Here is a 21,925-nt window from a genome sequence, read left to right as displayed (position 1 = left end):
TGGCCCAGTATATCCTGCCATGAGAGTGCTCAGCTTTTTTTTTCATTAAATTGTGTTATGTTTGTAAGTGCTACTGAAGGAGCTGGTCTGCAGGAGGTATTATCCTGTAGCATAGGAAGGGAAAATTGCCATCTGATTTTGCAGATTTATGATATAGTAGTGTGTACAGTAGCATATAGACAAGCTTTAAGGCAACAATTTATTTGCAGTTTACTGACATTTTATAGAGGAATCACTGCATAGTTTTGCCAAAACACAAATCTTTTAAAATGTTTAAGAGAAGAAAATACCCAGTCTCTCTCACACTGCATGCAGGCTATCTCCCATTCACTTCAAGGATGACAAAAATTTACACAACACAACCATAAACCCTGCATATACTGCACCTGTACTGGATCACCTTTTTCAAAGAATTTAATGCTCAAAATAAAGGCTTCACTGTGTTTTGCATTTGCTGTATTTTGAATTACTCTTCACTGAGGAGCTTTACATCCAAACACTCTTATTTCTGCAAAACATGTGATGATTGCACATACTATTAATTCAGTAACTGTGTTATTAAGCGCTCTTTGGAGCCTTGGTCTTGAGGCACAGGGTGAGTTTATTCACTGTAGGAGGCCACAGCATTGTTGTGCCCCCTATAAGCCCCTGACAACACTTTCCACATGAGTTAGCAACCAGGGGAGCAATCTCCAGCGAGGCATGGGGACAAGCCAGGTTATGACTGACAGAGTGCTCTTGTCCACCACAACTTCCTATGAGAAGCTTAACTCTGAGGTGAGAAAAATAAGGTCTGTCCTGGCATGTGCCTGCTCTGCTCTGCAGCCAGACTCAGTCTTGCCAGGAGACAGCTGCATGCACTGAGCGCAAGCACAGTGCGTGATTCTTGGCCAGGAAAAGATATGAAAGCCTCTGCTCATTATCAGCTTTTGCTTCCTCGTCCTCCTCCATTGCCAGTCTTACTCTGGATCTTAAGTTCTGGCACAAGTGTAGAGATAGTATCTACAGCCTGAGCACACTCACTGGGGTGAGGATCACCATGTTTGTCGACATTTCCTCCATGATACTTGAGGACTGATGGACCGACTTTGTTATGTGCTCCAACCAAAATCTTTCCTATGGTTGAGATGAGGTCTTTCTTTCTCTCTGTTCTTTGTCAGTCATGCTTCCAGCAGCTACAAGGGAGCTAGCAGGGTTCTATGAGCACAAGAGATATGTGCTTTTTTTTTTTCCCCATGACAGGCACAAAAACAAATGAAAAAAATTAGATTTGGCAAGATGTTAGTCCCAGATTTCCGGAGCAATTTTCAGAGTGCCAGGACTCTTCTAAGCAATCTGAATTGCCTTCTGCTACGTACCTGCATGCAAAATACCAGCGGTTTGGAAATGCACATACTGTGTCTAAAACCTGAAACTAGATGCAAGAGCTTTGATTACCTGGATCTCACCCACGTACAAAGGCCAGCTCAAACTCCTGAGTGTTTCAGAGCTCATGTGCGAGACGGCTTCCTCAGGAACTGATGTGTGCTAAGCCAGCTCTAGCTTTCTCTTCATTTTATGTACAAGGCAGAAAAGGGAAATTTTCCTGTGCTGTGCTCCTAACAGTGGAATTTAGAGACTGAGCCAAGGATTGCTCCACAACCACCTCAGAAAAGTGTGATTCATCAGATGGCATTTGTAAGGGGCCATTCTAGTCCTACCTCTGGAACACCTCTAGCCATAGTCTTCCTTCAGGACTGCATGTGACCCCTGATAGTGGCAGTGTCTGGAAAGCTTATAGTTTGGGTAGGGGGATTTCCTAGAAAACACTCAAATTATTGTACTGTCTTTTCACTATATGACTACAAACATAGTGAATTTGTTTATCTAGAAAAGGCTTTCAGCACTACATAAAAAAATTGGTTTACATGTTATTTCTGGAAGTTTACATCATTTTGTTCCATTTTCTCCTTTCTTCTGGGCAGTGCCTCCCCTTCTCTTTGCAAAATTTTATTAAGATATATAAACTCTCCAAGATATATGCTAGGGGACAAGAGGAAAAGCATCACTCACAGAAAAACAAAATACCAATTTGAACTCAAGCTACACAAAAAAAATTGCAAAATTCCTCTGCATCAGAAGCATGAAGAATCAAGGCCATCTACTTGCAAGTGAAGGTGGGGAGTTGCTGTGTGTGTAGTCATGGCCCAGCAATATTAGTGAAGGTGTTATTACAGGCACTTGAAAATGTACAGAGTCTCAGGATCCCTCACTGACGTCATTCCATCCCACTGCTAGTCAGACCAGCCAAGTTAAAAGCAGCACTGGAATATCTCCCTGAATTGTGATCATGCTCTCTCTTGGAATATACATGTACCTCAGGTGAAAAGGACAGAGATCCTCATGTATATATGTAAAGCACATAAAACAGACTGCTATTGAATGTGTGACAGGATTGTTGAGGACATCAGCTGTAGAATTTGGAGTATTGAATCAAACCTTCAGGTCTTCCCAGATTATGTTCACCTGAGGACTCGAGAAATGATAAGCAAAAATGAAATTAAAGTTTCCTATGAGGTCCTATGAGGGCCTATCCTGGCCTAATTCTTCAAGTAAATTAAAGAAACTTCCTAAACTGACTGTGACAATCAAGGTAATATCCCACCTGTCCAGGATTGGTCTGGCCCAGTGAGGGCTGGTACGGAGTAACCATCTCTATGCTATTGACCATTTCTCACCTCAAAGGAGACACACAGGCTGCCCGTTTAAAGCGATTTCCCAGACGCTCTGGGTCACAAGGAGGTCATAGCTGTGTATTCATCACAGAATGGTAAGGTTGGAAAGGACCTCTGGAGATCATCTAGTCCAACCCTCAACATAGCCCCATACGGGGATTGAACCCACAATCTTGGCATTAGCAGCACCACGCTCTAACCGACTGAGCTAAACCATTAGCAATTGTAGCTACCGTGCTCTCAGTTCTAGCTCCCAGGTCAAATCAATACTTCCACCATCTAACTGCTGCATGGGAAATGAAAATGAATTGATGGTCTTGGATCATTTCCCAGCAGGCTAGTGTCCACATCACAAAGCCACCACAACTAATAGCACTATCTGTCTCTCTTCTTGAAGCTTCAGCAAAAAACACTGAATGGAAATAAAGCATTCATGGCCTTACACGTGGTTTCTTTCTAGTTCTGGATCAAGGCACAAGGGCAGGACTAAATGGGCTAGACACTGCTATTTCCCTGGCTGAACTAGAGCAGCGGAGATAGGGACAACATAAGACTTTGAAATCTTCCCGCCAGAAGCTCATTTGTTTGCCTGTTATTCATGTCCCTTTAGGCAGTTATACCCAAATGACATTTTAAGACCCACATTCTGCACTACATTTGTACATGTTCTTGGCGTTCCTTATACAGTGAAAATCAGCAGAGGTAGTTTCACTTGCAGGAGTTTAAAGCTCTGATGTTTGCCCAGTAAACCTCACAGAGGCAGTCCTTCATTTCTGAGGAGAACTATAGCAGAGTGAAAAGATTGTGGGTACTTCTCCTGCTTTTAGAGCTTGTAAAAGGATATTCTTACAGCCTCTGAAGGGCTGGATTGTGCAACTCTGACAACACTCAGTGTTTACCTGCACAAACAGCCCATTGAAAAAACCTGGCACAGAAATGTTCCCCACAAGTCTGTGGTTTCAGTAAGCCAGCAAATTAGTTAATGCAGGATTGCAGCACCTTCAAAACAGCATGGATCTGAGCCCTGAATTTTAGAGGGGACCTTCTCTAAGAGTATAGTAAAAATCTTTCAGGAAGAAAAGTTTCTGCACAGACTGGTAGGGTGCTGTAGTAGAATGAGTCCTCTGAGTCAGCGGAAGCTTTAAGATCAGATCTGAATATGGAAGAAGGCTCAAAACAAACTCTTTACTAGTCCTAATTGGCAGGGGAAAAAAAGTGTTTACTGGAGTGATTTATCTGAGCAGCTCCAGGACAGCCTGTAGTTTCTCACAGTGAAATAACTAGAATTTAGAAATATATAAAAGACAATTTCAGATGCCGTATGTCCAACAAAATTAATCCAACAAAGACGTTGTAGGTCAACCTAACAATGACAAAGGCTCTGCCAGAAAGAAAACTCTAAAAAAAAAAAAAAAAAAAAAAAGTGCCACAGGAAAGCAAAAATAAAGACTTCAGAGATCCTTGTCAGACTTGTAGCAGGTTGAAAGAGGAGCTGCTGTGTACAACAGCTGCAGTGTACACATTTCTAAGAAAGCGTCTGAAAAAAAACAGAAGCATTTTGGTTGAAAAGCTGAAGGAACTGAGAGTAAACCTCTTGGAAATAGAAAAAATAAATAAATAAAAGGGGCCAGGGGCAGAAGCAGCTTGGCTCTGTACCCCAGCTTTTGATTAAGCTCTAAGCACCATCCCAGGTCTTTGGACGCTAGAGGCAACGGAGCTCGTTTAGCCCCATGCTTTATACACCAGAGCTTCAAGCGCGCGGCGGCCGAGCGGCAGAGCAGCCTTGCAAGCAGCCAGCACATTGAACTGCAGGATTCCTTTGCTTTTCATGATGTGGTAGGACTCACTCCAAACTCCCTGTAATTTCGCATTAATCTCACAAGCTGTGTCTGATCTGAGCCCTAAATTGTTAGAAACAGCAAGTCACCAGCCCCGAGCTTTGCGGCGCGCTCAGCTGCCGCCTTGTGCGCGAGACCGCAGCAGACGGAGCAAAGAGCGGCGTCTCCGACGCAGCGAGCGCCCGGGGCCCGAGCCCGCTCTGCTCGGAGCAGCCTGCAAACGCCGCTGCGCTTCAGAGCCGGCTCCGAGCAGCCCTGCTCCCTCGGGCTGCTTCGAGAGGCACCTCCGAGCGCGCGGACGAGCCGCGCTTGGACCCCTCCCATCGCGCACCGTGACGTCTGGCGCCTGTTAACCAGGCCGGGGGAGCAAGCCAGAGATACCGCCACTGTTTCAGCGGCCGGGCAGAGGTCTGCTCTGAGGAGAAGGCACCAGAGGGTCAGGAGGACGGCACGGGCGCAGGGAGCGCGTGGAGCAAGGACCTGGCTAGCGGGGAGCGAGGAGTCACGAGTCACGGCAGAGCGGGGAGCGCTCGCCCGGCTCCTGCCCGAGCCCGGGCCCCGGAGGGTGCCGGGCCAGCCGTGGCCCCGGCCCCTTCCCGTCGCCTCCCCGGAGGCCGTGCACGCTCGAGCCCTGCAGCCCAGGGCAGGGCGAGCACGGAGCCCCTCGTGCAGGGCGGGCGGGCGCCAGGCGCGGGCGCTGCGAAGCAGCCGGGGCGTGCGGCGGCGCCCGGCCGGCCTCGGCGCCCGGGCTGGGTGCCGCAGCCGAGCGGGGCCGTCCTGTTCAGGCAGACGGCGCCTCTGTGCCGAGCAACACCGCAGGCTGGGCCGGAAAGGGCAAAGGGGCACGTGCTGCCGAGGCAGGAGAACGTGAGGCAGAGGAGCACAGAGAAATTAGTTTTATGATCACAAAAAGTTATGGCAAGCAGCCTGTAGTAAAGCTGTCAGGATCGGGAGTCTAACTCGCGTCCACTGCTAGCAGCTGCACGCTGCAAACGCTCCGGGGCACAACCGCACGCCGTACGAGCAAAGCACCCAGAGAGGCAAGACGGCGCCTACAGATCACCCAGCAGCCATTAGCTCTCCACAAGAGCGCTTCGTCTGAGCACCTCGAGGTCCTAACAGCAGCCATAGGAGATGCTTCACAAAATACAAAAAACAGCAGAAGTCAGGGCCATGCCACACCAGAGATGGTTTCAGTGTATCCACCCTGGATTTCTCTGCCATGAATTTCCCCACCATCTCCTTGAGCCTAGGAAAACTAACAGCATTCCCAGTATGTGTAGCAAGGAGTTTCACAGCTGAAGACCTCCAAAAAGACATCACACCAAAAAACGTTCTTCTTGTGCTAAACAAGTGTTTGCGCTTTGTTTTTATTTTTTTTTCCAACACACAGTAGTTTCACAACTACCAACAGCAACAGAGCCAACTCTGTAGGTCACGGGCAAATGGCCATGGGGTTCAAGGCGTTCATACACCTGCTCCTCATGAACCTGCCCAGGCAGCTCCCACCACACGGTGGCAGGGAGGTCTGCACACAGCGTCTCCAGCCCTGGTGCGGGACCATCACAGAAACCACCTGGCCTCATAGTCCCACCTCTCCTTTACAACACGTAGAGCACCAGCTCACACCACAGCTCATTAGCTACTGAGCAGAGGATGTGCTATGGAGCAGAGGAGAAGGACAACTGGAGAGCCAGTGTCCAAGCACCATCTCCCCCCATTGCACAGGGCTGCTGTAGTTCTGTAATGTGCAGCGCCTAAGTCCAGTTTGCATCTCTCTGCTCATCCTTTAGGTTTCTTTGAACTTAAGCCTTGCACAGGGCTAATCAGACTGCTAACATGTCACTAATAATAGCAGAAGCTGTTGAGGCTTTCAGCAGCCCTGCTCTACAAACTAACAAAACTGCAGGGCATGCTGTATGTCCTAACTCTCATCCAAGTCAGCCCTCGTAAGGGGGCTGTAAGGGGAGAGCAGCAGACTGTATGGCTGAAGCCCTCCTTTTAGGAACCTCCAACTAGTCCGGTGTGGAAGGTCTGGACGGCTCAGCAGTGCTCCGTGCTTCATCTCGTGTGCTGCAGAGCTCCTCTGGGTGAGTCAGCAATTAGCAGCCCAGTAATGGATGTTAAAAACACTTAATTAAACAAATGTATTCAGAGTTAAACATGTAGCTGAGGTTGATCAACACAAGCAGAAAGATAAACAAAGCCCCAGAGGCACAAGGACTTGTCTACATGCAAAGGTTATCTGGAATACCTTTCTTTGAAGTCGTGCTTGTCTTTTATTGCTAGTGTACTTCTTCTGTAGGGCAGCTCCTGCTGGGAGCTCCCTGGCTGGGATCGTACTCCTCTGCCAGGGGAAAAGGTGGCCAACTGTAGCTTGCCCCAAGCTGCCCACCTCTGCTCCCAGCTGTTCTTGCAATTTCTCCTTAGCTCAGGTCTAAACCAGGCTGGTTTAGCTTTTAATTTTAGCCCCTCACCCAGAAGAGACTGAATAACCTTCCTAGCCTCCCTGAAGAAGTGTGTCCACCAGGGTATTTCAGATGGAAGAGACACCACCCATAAAACCACAGCCTGTTTTGTTTCAGACTAGCTTGTCTGCACTGGGAGAAAGGGAGATTTCAAACAGTGGTGCAGCAGTGTTGTCTGCATGATAATTCTGCAGTCTTTTAATTACTTTAGAAAATGATTTAATTAATTCTCCTTCTGTACAGTTCTAGTTCAAAACTGCTTCACGTTAGCTTTACTGGTCCTAAACTGAATGAAAGGCAGTCACTGAGAGAGAGAGAGCACTCAGGCTACTTATATGGCCTCTGTCTAGTAGTGAAGGCAATAGATACTGCAATTTGTGACCACTAGCACATGGGCAAAAGAGCCACAGCCTGCATCACAGGTAAAATTTGCAATGAGAGACAGACAGACTCAGCCATTACATGAGGAAAAATAGCTTTCAAAGTTTGAGGAACATTTGCAGGTAAGAAATGTGTGAATTATCCATCCATACTAGTGCTGTCTAGCATGGACAGCAGGGACTTGCATCAATTTAACAAACTCAGTTTTAAATCCAAGTTACTTAACCAGATTTTAGTAAAAGAAGGCCTGGGGAAGTATCCCATTCTGCTGGGATCAGATCATACTGGTATTTTCTTAGGTCTCAATTACACATTAACATCTGTAATGTCAGGGATCAATTTACAACTCACGATTGCTTTTGCATTCAGTAAAGCACATTTCCTAATTTTCATAGATTAAAACCTGAGGTCCTTAAAGGCATCCTGTTTTCCAGCTATCTTGTGTTTTACAGTCCTACTAATCTGGGTACATAGCTAGAGTTTCTACTTGCCCAGCCTTTCATATCCACAGTATATCTTTGCAGCTACACCGGGAAAGAATTCCATAAAACTTACGATAGACAAGAGCTAGGAGGGCTTAGAATCCACCACCTTCGGGTATCTCCCTTTCACTTCAGAGAAGGCAAACAGCACAGCCAAGCAGCACAGTCACCTGTCCCTGAGGGAAGGCATGCCAAGGCTGTGCAACACCCTGGCACTCCTCCCTGTTCAACTGCCAGACAAAAGCTATATTGCAAAACTGCCCCCGGATGCCCCTCCTGTGGAGGAAGGGGGACTGTTGGCTTGGTCAGGGTTTCTGCAGGGTCACCCGCTCAAGTGTAAGCAGGCATGTTCAGAAACGCCAAGGCACAGCGCAGGATTCGTGCTTCTCATGCAGGAGCACTCTGGATGCGTGGGGGTTAACTGCTCTGTGCAGCTCGCCTCCCGCCGCGAGGCCTCGGCTGAGGGACCCTGTCCCAGTACGAGCACCTCTAGCTTTGTCAGACTGCAGGTAGACTGCAAGGACTCAGGAGAGAGCAATAGGAGTGGCAAGAACGTTAAAACAAACAAACAAAAGAAACAAGGTTGAAAGAACTGGTTTTAATCTAGACCAGAAGAAAATCAGGGGGTGTTGACAATGCATTTGCTGTAGAAGGGGTTGTAAAGAGGACATGATGATGAAGTCCTCTCCACATCCCTTAAAAATAAGGTAAGAAACACCTATTTCCAACAAAGGTGGGGGTGGCTAACACAACAGTAGGACACAGATGGGAGCAGCTATGGAAATTGCCACTCAAACAATGTTCGGGAAACCCTTCCCGTGGAGGGCTGCAGGAAGAGCAGTGTCATACAGGGCTGTGCAGGAGCTGCCGCTAGCCCCAAACACTGCTGATCCTGCAGCACCTGGAAAGGCAGGCCAGGAGCCAGGGAAGGATCTTCAGTGCCCCCAGGCTGGCAGGGCTGGGTCCTGCTTGGGTATCATCCGCCAGTGGGAGGAGGGAGAATCCCTCCCAGGTGGGAAGCTGCAGCTCCAAGATTAGACCCGGACCCCGATAGCGCAGGAGGGTGCCCATGGTGCACTCTCACAGCACAGCCAGGCCTGGGGGCAGCCACTGCTGCGCGGCCACGCTGGAAAAAGCGCCGCTGCAAGGACGAGCTTATTGTGGAGCGGAGGGAAATCACACAGGCACCCTGAGGCCATGTCTAAGAGACAGGGGACAGAAGGAAAAAGTAGCAAAGAAGCCTCTGGTGCCTATGGGATCATGCAAGTCTCTAGGTGTGAGCAGCTGTAACCTTCATTCCAGATTTTATACCTTCTTTCTAAAACCCGTATTATTCAAGAGCATTCTCAAGACTGTAAGGACACTGGCTCTTACGGGATCTCCCACAGATGATGCCTTAGGAGGAGCTAGATAAATCCAGCAGCCACCAGCAGAGGGGACCCTTGGCAGGGGACACGGCACCCAGCTCTTCTGCCACCCCAGCCCTGCCTCAGCAGTGCCATCTGGGACCAGCCACTCACTCCACGCCAGCAGCACTTGCTCAAGAGTCACTGCAGGACAGCGATAGGGGAAAGGTCTTAAAAATCGACCTGAAACAGCAGAACTACCCAGAATTGGTTATGGGAACAGCATGTTCATGCATTCATTTCTAGTGGTCTATGCAACCCAATCTCAGTTCAAGTTTTTGTTGTTTATGGGCACAACATGTCTTCAGTCTATGAGAACAGACCTGCTCTATGCTGGAAAACTTGCTGCAAGAGACTGTGGTGTTAATTTAGAAGATGGCATTCTTCCCAAGCAGTCCTTATTAAACCAATAACCCTATGTTACGTCCAGCATCAAGGGGCAACATGATGTTGGAGGCAAGACAGAACAAAGGTCCTGGCTCTTGTAGCTGTAAAAGGGCTTGGGGCTGTTTTCTTCGGGGAGGGAGGGAGGGATGCAGCCTGGCCAAACTCCAGTTCACGTGGTTTTAAAGATCCTCACTTCGGCAGCGTTGTGTTGATGGGCACCGTGAGGGAACTGCCACTTCCGCACCCAGGCTGCACTGAATTACAGGAATTATTTTCATCATCTCTCTCCCAAAAAGACATCTTTCATGACTTTTATTGTGGAACGGGTGCATGTTTGCATATCAGCTTCAAAAATCTATTTCTGAGTTTAACTCTAAAGCTCCATCTTTCCCACAGAAACAATTGTACGCAGTAACACAGCTTTCCCTCCTTTTAACAGCATGGGGAATAATTTGCTGTCCTGGGAAATCGGTCACAGCACAAGCCCTCAGGATTTTGCAACATCAGTGTTTGATGACTTTAGCTGTGCAAGCTCAAGTGGACAGTCTGAACTGAGAACTCTTTGGTAGTGCTAGAATAACCAACCATTTAGGGAACCCTGCACAAACTCATCACGAGTTCATGCAGCAATTTTAACAATCCACAGACATAGGCAAGGGATTACAACCAAGGTTAAAAACAGAAAAGATTTTTTTCTGGGTTCTCTCAGTTCTTGTAATCTCAAGGATCACTTTTTAACATGATTCTTCAACAGAGTTGCTTGAGACCCACTTTATTTCAATGCAGTCACAAAAATTCTTTCTGGGCAAACAGACCACCCAAGGCTCTGCTCCGCCACGCACGGGCAAGAACGCCAGCCCTCGGCCTAAGACGAGGTAGAGCAGCCATAAACACATCGCACCGCGGCTGCAATGGACTGGCTCATTGCCATCAGAGGATGCAGCGTTTTGCACTATGTCTATAACGAAACTCTGATGCTAACAGTCCTTCATAGTTCTTTTCAAAGGAATCCCAAACTTCAATCCTCCAAAGCTGCTTGGAAGGCAATTCTCATTCTGTATCTCTGCAAGCAAATACATTTCAAATCATTTAGTCTGGTCTAAGTACAGCATTAGCAGTTGCTGTCTGGCTGTATTCTAGTTAGGAACCATACCCACAGGATTTACTAGGAGCAGCTCCTCATACCTCCTCCTTAGATTTATAGGCACCAGAGAGTAAGTCCGAACAGTCTGAAATCTGAGATTTTACTATGCAAACACGCTTTTTCCCCATAAAAAAGAGTAGAGGAACATATAACCATCTTATTTATTAAATCAAATATATACGCAAAAATGTTTCACATGCCTTACATGGAAGAGAAACTTCCAAGAATTCAAAGCAGGACTGTGTCAGATGACATGCACAGAACAGGAGCACTGTAACAGTCACAAGGAGAAGGAAGGACTGTGGAGGGAGGCAACATGGGGAAGATGGTTCTATCCCCACTACCACTCTCAAATTCTCCTAAAATCAAGAATGGAGTTTATGCTGAGTGAGCATCACAAGCCTGAAATCAACTTTCAAATGCACTTGTTTCAGGGGAAGTTGACTAAAGTAGTACAGTTGGCTAACAACTTGTCACAGCTGTGGTCCAAATTTTGCATTTCATAGTCATACTAAATAAACATGGATTTATTTTTGAACTGTAAATTGAAACAGTAGGAGTACCAGAAACATCACGAAAAAGCTTTCAAAGCAAGATCAATCTATGGCCACATTCTGTGTGACTCCACTATTAAACTAAGAAAAAAAAAAGAAAAAAATAGCACTGTTTTTCTAAATATTTTAATTACTTTGTCTTCCTCCAACTCTCCCTCCCACCTACACACAATTTCTTGGAGGCTGAAACGATGATCAACAGCAAATACAGAGCATACACCAACACTATATTCCACAGTTTTTCTAAGAGTCAATAGCCCAGCAATTTTAAAGTGATCTATGTGCAAAAATTTAAACACATAAAAGAGTTTCTTGAAAAAAAAATCCACTGCAGTCTTAACAATTTTAACTTATTAAAACAAAATTGACTAAATTTCCCAGCAGACAACAGATCAGTAACTGCAACTATTCTACTGAACATGTTTGGTGTTGCAGAAGTGTGAACATCCCAACTTTACTACCTGCTGGCAAATGCAGAACATACAGAGCTGCAGCCCCAAGGAAGTGGGAAAACCACTACCCATAAACTGGTCTTCTGATATACATAAACATATGGTGCAGGTATGTATTTGGAGGCTGCTACCTACAGCTGAGAACAGTCCTCCCAGCATGATTAACAGTAAATGATTAACAATAAAATGTGCAACATTTGTAAGAGCAGAATTTGAAATGCACCTGACTGCTCAGTGCCCTTAGGCCTAAACTATCCCCTTGTTAATGGTGGTAAAAGTCAGGGCAGCTCTGGTGAAGTTACAGTAGAAATCACTGTGCATGAGGATTTCTGTGCAAGAACAGTCCCTTGAACTACAGACTAGTTCAGTCCTGACCACACCACAATAGGGAATTGTGTTTAAACCATGAGTAATCATGTAATCATCTCCCAGCATAGTACTTCTTTTCTGCACACATGGAATGTAAATGGCCAAGATTTACAACTGATGATTCTGCAGATTTAATGGATTATATTTCTTTAATGGTTCTGGCAATGCAAACTCAGTCAAATAAAACAAAACAAAAAATTCCCATGCTCACTGCTGTCTGCTTTTTTCTTTACTTGATGACCTATCTGGCACACATTTAAGGTTTTCTAACAGTGCATACGTGATCAAAAACATCAGATTACTGGAGCCTGGGGGAAAAGGATGATCCTTTCAGATCCTGTTAGGGTCCAGGTGTGGACGACACACTGTAATAGGTAATAAAACCAAATCACTTCTGGGTAAATTGTAACTCTTTTATGTCTCTGCCAATTGTCTAGAAAACAGAGCAGACACCTCCGTTCCTAAGCAAGAGCTGCAAAACAAAACATTCACTGACTCTCGTAAAATGCCTCGAGTTTCCCAGATGAAAACTCTGAAGAGGAGCAAAACATCAGCAGTAAAGTACTTAAGGTTTGCCTGATGACCTTACAAAATCACCTTGCAAAACAGTTCAAATGTCAAGACTGTCACCATTTGAAAGCCCATGGCAGTACTCTCCTTTTTACCCCACGTTGCTGCTCGGGACAGAGAAATGTTGTGAAAGTTGGGGGAGATCAACTGCAGAAAAGGGATGAGTCTTCACAGGTCCGGAGGAGTAGCACGCGGGATTGCGGAGCAAATCTCATCCAACAACAGGATGCCTTGGGGATGAAGGATGACAGCAAACACACTTGGCCTTATGCAAACCACATATCTGTATGCAGGAAAACAGTTGGCTTTACTGCAGTTCAAAGCACAGCCAAACCGGTTGTATTTGCTGACAATGGCTAACACTAACAACACACATCAACATGTGTTTCAAGGGTTGTTAGAATCATACCGTATATAACATTTATCCTTGGTTTTCCCCCATAATGCACTAAAGTAAATCCAGACCTTAAAGAACAACTTGCATAGTAAGAAAAGGTCATCAATTTAATCATTTACTTAAGCAGGCAAGCAAATCTGTAAACATTCAAAAGCGGCAGCATCCAAGTTACAAACAATTTAAGGAAAAAAGAATTGAGATTATTAACGTTCTTTATCCTCTCAGAAATCTGGGAAATAATCTTTTAAAACACTGCAAACACTGAACACTCAGTTACATCTTCTACAATCCTGCTAGTAAGTCCTGCCCTCCAAGGAATTCCTGTTTCTAAAATGCATCATCTTACAGTACCCCCACTTTTTAGCATTTGCTATTTGGAAGTCAGTAACTCGAGTGCTTCACCTCCACTTAAATCCCATTAGCAAAGGGAATGCTTGTGTCTTGATTCAATACCTCTTTAACCTCTGAAGGCAGAGTGTCAAAGAGGTGATCCTCCACAACAAGCCCGCTTTTCCTAAGAAGCCGACACTGCCCCAGCGTGGCTGGCAGACGGTCCAAGCAGTTTCCCTTCAGTTCCAGGTGAGTTAGCTGCAGCAGCTGACCGACCTTCTCTGGGATTGAGGTAATGCAGTTTTGTCCCAGACTCAAAGTCCTCAATTTAACACACTTAAACAACTGTTTTGGCAAAACATCAACTTTGTTTCCTGTGATGTGAAAATGCTGCAGATTTTGAAGCAAACCTATCTCTATCGGAATCACTGCAATTGAGTTGTAGCTTACGTCTAAACATCTAAGTTTCTGTAAACTGAACACTGCGGCTGGTAAGGATTCGAGTTTATTATTGGAGAGATAAAGTGACTCCAAGTTCTTTACATGGGTAATGGAGGAAGGAATGTTGACTATTTTATTGTGCCACAGCTTTAAACAAGTCAACCTTTTCAAGTGCTGGAAACTGATGATTTCTTCAATTGTGCGTATGCTATTTGACTTTAAATCCAGTTCCTGTAAGTTAGAGAGACTGAAGATGGCATGGGGAATTCTCTCCAGTTCACAGTTCTGTAGTTCCAACTCAGCAACATTCATCATCTTCTTAAGGCTATTCAGTACCACAAGCTTAGTGCCATCATTATGAATGACTAGTTTTGTTAGATGTGGTGCCACATCTGTGATATTGGAGGGAATTTTGGTCAAGTTGCTCTTTACATGGAGAATTTTAAGATGTCTCAACTCTCTGAGAGATTCAAGCCCTATCATTTTATTATTTTCAGAGTTCAAGTTGCCTATCAAGTACAATTCACGGAGGTTTTTTAGCAAATACACCCACGCAGGAATTTCTCCAACATCTGTGAATTTCACATGAAGGCATCTCAAGTGGTCCCGGAGGAAGCTGAAGGCAGTCTGCTCGACCTTCGCAGGGCAGTGACACAGATGAAGCTCCTGAAGATTTGTCATCTGGGAGATTTTGGCTGGGATTTTTGCTTCAGGAATCAGCTCCAGTTTCAAGACATCCAGATCTGTCAGATCAAACACTGCATCAGGGACCCCTGACAGCATGAAGAGGTGCAGCTCTTGCTTTTCCTGGGCATTACGGGAAACATGCTGCCGCAGCTTTTCAAAAGTCCATTCATGGTTTAAACTAATTTCCCGTAGCTTGTTCTCACTTACCTCTGACAAAAAGACACCAAATCGCTTAGAATACAGCTGATCATACTGGTCTACCATATGCAAAAGAAATGCAAAATCATTTTTGACATCAGGAATATCACTGAAGCTACTTTCTTCTCTGACCTTTTCAAAGGAATATTCTTTTAAAGGTATTCGAAACAGCCAGAAGAGTGTGTAGAGACAGATAAAACCATAGACACAAATGAGAGAAATATAGCTGATAAGCAGCTTCTTTAGCATGTAAGCCATGTTATGTGTACACTCAAACTGTGTGTAGCCAATCAGGTGTTCCACTTTCGGGTTGCAGATGTGCTCAAAACTAATGGCGTTGACGAAGTTTGCAGTATAGCAGAGAATAAAGATGAACTTGACAGTCTTAATGACAGTCTGGACAACATAGAGCTTGTAAATCAAATCACTGTCCTCCACGTGGGCCCGGAACTTACGGACTTTCTCAAACAGTGCTTTGGCTTGCTCTCCGTCTTTCTTATCTAAAATAGTCATGCTGGGAACCTCGATCACTGGCTTTTCAGCCGAAAATTTGAAGCCAGTCTTTGTTATCATGGGAGTGCTGGCACTTGGGCTTCCTTCATCGCTGCTAGTGGAAACATGCTTAGGTAGGGACTGGGCACCAGTTATCCTCTGTTTGTTCTCCTCAGAGTCCTCACATGCCGTTTCAGATAATGCTTTTGTAGTCCATGGGGACTCAAAGCACTTCCCCAGTATGGACACAAAATGCTCTATTTTTGAGCAAGTCTTGGGATATTTGAACCAAAAATTGCTACTGACTATTAAAATAATAGTATGAATGAGAGCAAGATAGGGAAAATATTTTGAGTACCAAGGAAGAGCCAAATGATAGCACATCTGGTTAATAAATACATATTGCTGAAAATCCAAATTGGTTTTACGGCCTAAAGAATCTTTCTGCTCTTTCTTCAGCTCCTGATCTGATTCAGTCGGTTGATACTGAGAAGAGGTAGCTCTGCTCAGAGGTACATCAGGTGTTACAGTAGGGGCACTTCCAAAGGAAACCGTTCTCATTGATGCTTCTTCTCCTTGAGCAGTGGTTGTTTCAACAGTGGTAACGTCAGCCTTCCCTGATGTGCCAGGTTGTGCTTTTGAATTTACAGTAGACTGCAAAACTGGCAAGCAGACCACCTGGTCTTTGGTCAGCTGCATGGTTCCAGCAAAAATAGCAACCATTAACATAACAACAGCTAGATAATCCATAAATACATCCCACCATGGTTTCAAGATACGATAGGTTGGTTGAATGTCATTAAGCGATGCAACTTCTGCAAGGGTAAACATTCCTACAAAAAAACAAAAACAAAATCAGCATTGTTGCTTAGTGAACAGATTATGTTACTATTTAACAACAACTGTACCATGACATAGAGACCATCAAAAGGTTTGTGTGTTTGTTGTATTTTCTGCATGCCCTGCATTGCCCATCATTCCACTCAGGAGGGTTATTTCAACGGTTATGTGCTGAAATGATCCATTTTGTCAGCATTAAAACAGGTAGTTGCTCATTTCAGGCCAGATTGTATTTGTATACCTTTACCACTTCATAGTGGTAAGCACCAAGGCCTGCTCTGGGCAAGTAAAATATCTGAAAGGTAAAATGCTGTAGCTGATGTATCTTAAGAACATGAACAGCAGCAACTGGCTACAATGCTCAAAGTCAGAGTCTATAAAAATGACTGCTTGAGTCTTTGAAAACATGAAACTCAGCATTAACATTGATTTTTAAAAGATATTTTGCATTTAAACAAAATAGATCACTTTTTTTTTTTTTAATGCTCTGCACTTTGCTCATGATTTGCACAGCACATTTGAGGTCACCTGTTACATTATGAGAAAGGTCTCTCATTTCTTTTTATTTAACATAATAACAATCAATATCTCCACTCCTTGCTGTTCAGCATCCATGCTGACTACCAGAGCAACCATCTCCTTCACCGTAAGCACCCCTGCCCAAGTGAACATACTGTAGTCTTTTTTTAATTTATGTATTTACATGTTTTACAGTGAGAAACAATTATAAGCTATTTATAGGACCAAATGGTACTAAATAGAATCTTTTTTAATTAATGAAAAAATAATCTTTCCTCAGAAAAACCCAACCCAACTAACAAAGAGAAAAAATAAAGGTTCATCTCCGCAGCATGGAGGAAGATATTTTTCAGATTGCTATCACAGCCTGGCAATTACAGGAAGCAAGTTGTAAGGCTTTCACTTGAATTTAAAACTATGCACTGTGAGACAGAAGTGGCAAACTGATTTGAGTATCCAAGCCTCTCCAGCTTTAAATAGTTTGCCTTTCTTTTCGTTCTGACAAAATCTGGAGGATTCAACTCATCAGCTATTAAAAAATAAAAAATAATAAAAAAAAGCTTCCTGTGCAAGCAGGATGTGGTAAACATCATCGGTTTAACTGCTGAACTCATGACCCAAATTTGCCATTTCGAAAGGAAAGCCCGGGGCTGCACGCACGTGGGGGCGCGAGCATGGCACCGGGGCGCTCCCTCTGCCCTTAGCCTTCTCCTCAACTTCGCACCAGCTAATTACGCTGGAAGTGACTTCGCTGCAGTCTGGGGCACAACTTGCCAAAATTCCTTTGACAGAATAAAGACGATGTTTTGCTTTTGCCACAAGAAGACTTGGATAAAGCACTGAAACCCAAGCTCTGCCGACCAGGCTGCACTAAGCAGCTAAAATAATGGAAAAGAGATGGGAGAGCACACAACAATTCTAGCAACAAAACAATAAAAACAGCTAAGAAAAAACCACCTCTATCAGACTTCTGCCTCTCATAAACAAAAAAAGATTTCAGAAAAGGTTAGGAAACCTGGTAGAGCTAGTGTAATCCTCTTAGCTAGGCTGTAGCCAGCGCGATGCAACAGGAGCTTTACACTTCCAAGTACCACGGTCAAGGCTGCGAACACGTCGTGTCTTTCAAGTCACTGACACTCACAGAAGAACTGCTGTTTTGGCGAGATTAGCAGTTATAAAACACAAAAAAGCCCTTTGTGATATTACTGTTGAAAGTTGTGTGTGTCATATAAGCGAGACAGATCTTCTAGTTAGCAAAATCGATTCCAGGAACTGAAAACAGGCTTCCCTTCCCACACATCTGAAGTATTTAAATGCTCTGAGCCTAAAAAAAAAAAAAAAAATCAAAATCAAAACCTAAAACCTACACACAGTGTAAGACACATTCTGGCTGACGAGCTGTAAATATATTTTATGTATTCTCCATTAACTTTCTCATTCAGTTTATCAATCTTTAACTTCACGTAATTATTAACTATAAAAGTTAACTTTATTCTGGCAGTTTGGCTGTTGCTCATCTAGGAAGTGCCTAGGAGAAGTCAAAATATTAAGTTACTTGGAGGTATTCCGAACTATAGATCTAATACAGTGTTGTTTTGTTTTGTTTTCTCTTCCAATGTCAAATTTAACTATTTACAACTTTTAAAATGTGCTATTCAGTCCTACTGCCTGGAATACTATTTGGATTAGAATGAAAGTATTTTCACCACTAATTTTTGTCTTCCTTTAAGGGGGCCAGATTGAGATTGCAGTTTCATGGTAAATCCTAATGACGACTGGGTAGTAAGAGAAAAATTGTATTTAAATTTTAATCTGTGTCTAAGCACACAGAACACCACAATCACTATCATCAGACTTTTCTCCTCAAGGCCAATGTAATTTTTTTCAGAAAAATGATGCAAATAGTTTTTAAGCAGGTACCTGAAGAATATAAAATACTACGCAGTTGAAAAGGCAAGATGTCTGATTTTTTGTGGTAAAAGCAGGCATTTATCTTAGTCCTCATGGTTCAAAAGGTGCTGAGAGGAACCTGTAGCTCAGTAGAACATTGTCTAGATCTCAATGCACCAAAACCCAAACTAGGAAACGGTGGCCCTGGAAAAGAAGTAACTTGCAATACCCAATACAGAATTCAGGGGACACATTCTCCTTTGAAAGATGGCATATTTTAGTTCAGGTTTAAGTTTTCAGTTCAGCACAGATTTTAATTCAAGCCCATGACAGCATGATGTACAAGGCTGCGTAACTGCACAGAGTAAGGAAGTTCTTTCCTTTTACCAAATAGCCCTTAGAGCTCCCAGCCCTTTTGGCTCCACTTCTGCACCATGGATAACTCTCTAGGACAACACTGACCACTCCTAGCTCCAGACCCATTACCCACAGCTACCAGCTCGGTGGATTCTCTCTCCCGGAAAAAAAAAAAAATTCTTTGGCCCAAACGAAGCAGCTGTTTCAAAGTGCCATTTTGTTCTTGCTACCTCCCAAGATCTTAAGAGGAAAAACAGTTAAATCCTGAAAGCACAGAAGTACTAATTCCCTTTTCATTGCTAATATTATATGAAGGTCTAGAACCAAAACCACTTTATTTATTTTTCAGGTATATAAAGTAGGTCTTAATGTTTTCTAACAAGATCCAATATAACACAAATATGTGCACATCCACCATACAAGGGAACATATTTTAAGGCATGCTTCCCCTAGATTTTAGTTCAAAAACTGAAACATAACAGTGAAAGCAGAATATAAAAACAACTGCAATTGCAATGAGTACCGACAAGGACAACGTTACATTTGTTCCATGTTACAGGCCCAAGCTAAATCAGCAAAGCTAAGCATTAATTTCATAAATCATACTATTTACCAATTATAATCCTTTCATTAGTCTTAAAAGCTGTAATACGAAGACTTCAGAATGTCATTAACCTAGTGAATTTTTAGCGAAGTTCTAGCTTAAATACAGAAATTAGAGGAAAAGGAAGCAGCGGATTGGTATGTCACACTAATGTTTATTTGCATCCTACTTCTTCCTGTACTTACTGCTAAAAAGTTCATCTGTCTTCTCCTGTAATTCACTGGCCCTCCTGTTTTAAGAGCATATTTAAAGCTAAAGCAAAATCAAAGTTAAACAAATAAAAACAGGATCACAGCACATAAATCTCTTGTTTAACTTTCAGGTTCCCAAGACTCTGAACAAGCCTACTTTGTCTCAGAAAACAAAAAGATTCTTGGGTTAGCCTTGCCACTGGTCAAGAATTTTCTAAAAAACAACAAAAAACATTTCTAGTCAAAAACAAAAAAGTGCTGCTATGAACAAAATTAGTTTTTCCCTTCCCACAGGAAATTAAGGAGAAAAAAAGTTTTCCCATAACTAAAAGGCTTTGCTTGCTTACTTTTGATCGAGTCACCATAGGTTTAAATCTATTTCCTCTGTATATTTTCTCTTTCCACTAATGATTTTAATTCCTTTGTTTTTCTATTTCTGCTATGTCCTATTAAGACAGAAAATTAGACTTCAATTTGATACGAACGGATTATGAGATTCCTCCTACGCAGGACATAGTGAATGTCAACGGCTTCACAGACAATCTGCAAAGATCAAAAGGACGGCGCTATCTATTTTCCTTCCCACAGAATCTAATGTAAGGAGAGCCCTGAGTGCTTGCAAAATAATGCAGATAGTCATTCAGAAAAGAGAAGAAATGAATGTATGCATCCTGAAACACAGAGATGAATTCGTCACCTGCATTGGTTAATAAGTTTCTGAGATTAACAAAAGTTTAAAACGAACCGGAGGAGGCTTAACCAAGGCGCCAGTAGGTTTGGGAACCTAATAGTAATAGGGGGAAAATTGTCCCTGCAACTGTAGCTGAGAATATAACAACCTTTGGTAGCCTAGTCTGCAGCTCCTAGTATGTCAGCTGAGGCGCTGCCTCTGGGCAGCTGGAGAGAGGCAGCAGTGTCTGAAAAAAGGAAGTTAACTCTCTACTGCTTTACTCCATGGGGGACTGACTATTGGGCTTTACTCCGACAGCACTCAAGCTACCGACCCAGCTTTAGGCATAACTGAGGCTACGGCTTCTCTGATCTCGTAACATACTGCAAAGCAAAACCCAAAATTCGGCTAAACACGGGTTTGTGCGCGGAGTGCCCCTATTCCCACAAAAGCCCGGGTAACATTGCGTGAAGAAATGCACCATACGCTACTTCAGCGACTGAAGGTGCTGCAGAACATACGTAACGCCAGCGTGCAAGAACTGCAGTGAGATTTTGGGGATCAGATACTTCCTGATTGGAGCTTTTGTCTCAGGACGACCCCACACAAGTTTCACATGAAGAACCAGGAGGAAGATGATTTCCCCCCCCTTTTTTTTTTCTCCCTCCACCTCCAAATCAGAATGACAAGAATTTCTACTCACTGTTTCTTCCCTAAAACCACTGTCCAGAAGATATGATAGCATCCAGTTCCATTAGTTTTAGATCAACCTGCAAGATGTGGGTAGTTCTTCGGCTCCCCCGACGGAGCACAGCGTTACTGTTCTGGCTGGCCAGATCCCGGGGGCTAAGCAAGCTCCTGTGGGGCAGGATGTTTATTCCTACGATTTTCACTTTCTCAAAATCAGTTGCATGGCAACCTGCAGGTACTACTTCAGTTATCCCAGGATGCACTGTTGGCCTAACAGTGCTAACTGAATAAGGAGAAAGGTAGTACAGCAAAGCTGAAGGGAGATTTCATATAGAGAAAAAATATCCAACTGAGGAACAAGAGTGTGTAGAGAGAGAGAAAGAAGACGCTAGAGAAGAGAAAAGACAGAGAAGGAAGATGCTGTTATTTGATAACATACTTAAAGGATTAAGGAGGAGCAATATTAATTGGCACCATTCATAAACTCATTATTTAAAATGATAATCATAAAAACACCAACCAACCATAAACAACCCCTCCACTCGCATCCTGGTCCCAAACTGCACAACCATAGTTTTGGACTTTCCCCTAAAGGGAAATTTTTAATATTTAATTTCTGTGAGATAGACTGTAAATAAATTCCCCAAACTGGAGAACATACCCTTTTTTCTTTTGTTGTTTTATGAACAACACTGACCAAACTGAGAGTAATTCAGTAAATAGTAAGTGATCAAAACCTGATGTTTCAGGCTGCATAGGGAAATGTTAAACTTCAGTAAACTGGAGTCAGCAGTAAGAGTCTTGTTTTACATAACCAAGATCAGATCAGTACCCGTTTACAAAGATTAGTTGCA

The 21,925-nt window shown here is 43.7% G+C and overlaps 1 protein-coding gene across 2 annotated transcripts in view; it reads right to left on the bottom strand.

Annotated features, from left to right (window-relative positions):
- Window positions 1-11,484: 11,484 nt before the first annotated feature.
- The window catches only part of LRRC8D (leucine rich repeat containing 8 VRAC subunit D), a 47,632-nt gene continuing 37,191 nt past the window's right edge, over window positions 11,485-21,925 (bottom strand). The window contains exons 3-4 of one of the 2 annotated variants that reach the window (XM_062581872.1): window positions 17,685-17,993; window positions 11,485-16,143 (exon numbers count right to left, since the gene is read on the bottom strand). In XM_062581872.1, coding sequence (XP_062437856.1) covers window positions 13,571-16,141 — 2,571 coding nt within the window. In that variant the 5' untranslated portion in view covers window positions 16,142-16,143; window positions 17,685-17,993 and the 3' untranslated portion in view covers window positions 11,485-13,570. The remainder of the gene's footprint in view (window positions 16,144-17,684; window positions 17,994-21,925) is intronic. The other variant, XM_062581873.1, reaches the window with a different exon arrangement.

The sequence above is a fragment of the Rhea pennata genome, chromosome 8 (genome assembly GCF_028389875.1).
Source record: "Rhea pennata isolate bPtePen1 chromosome 8, bPtePen1.pri, whole genome shotgun sequence".
NCBI classification, from domain to species: domain Eukaryota; kingdom Metazoa; phylum Chordata; class Aves; order Rheiformes; family Rheidae; genus Rhea; species Rhea pennata.
This window is presented reverse-complemented; position numbering and strand designations above follow the sequence as displayed.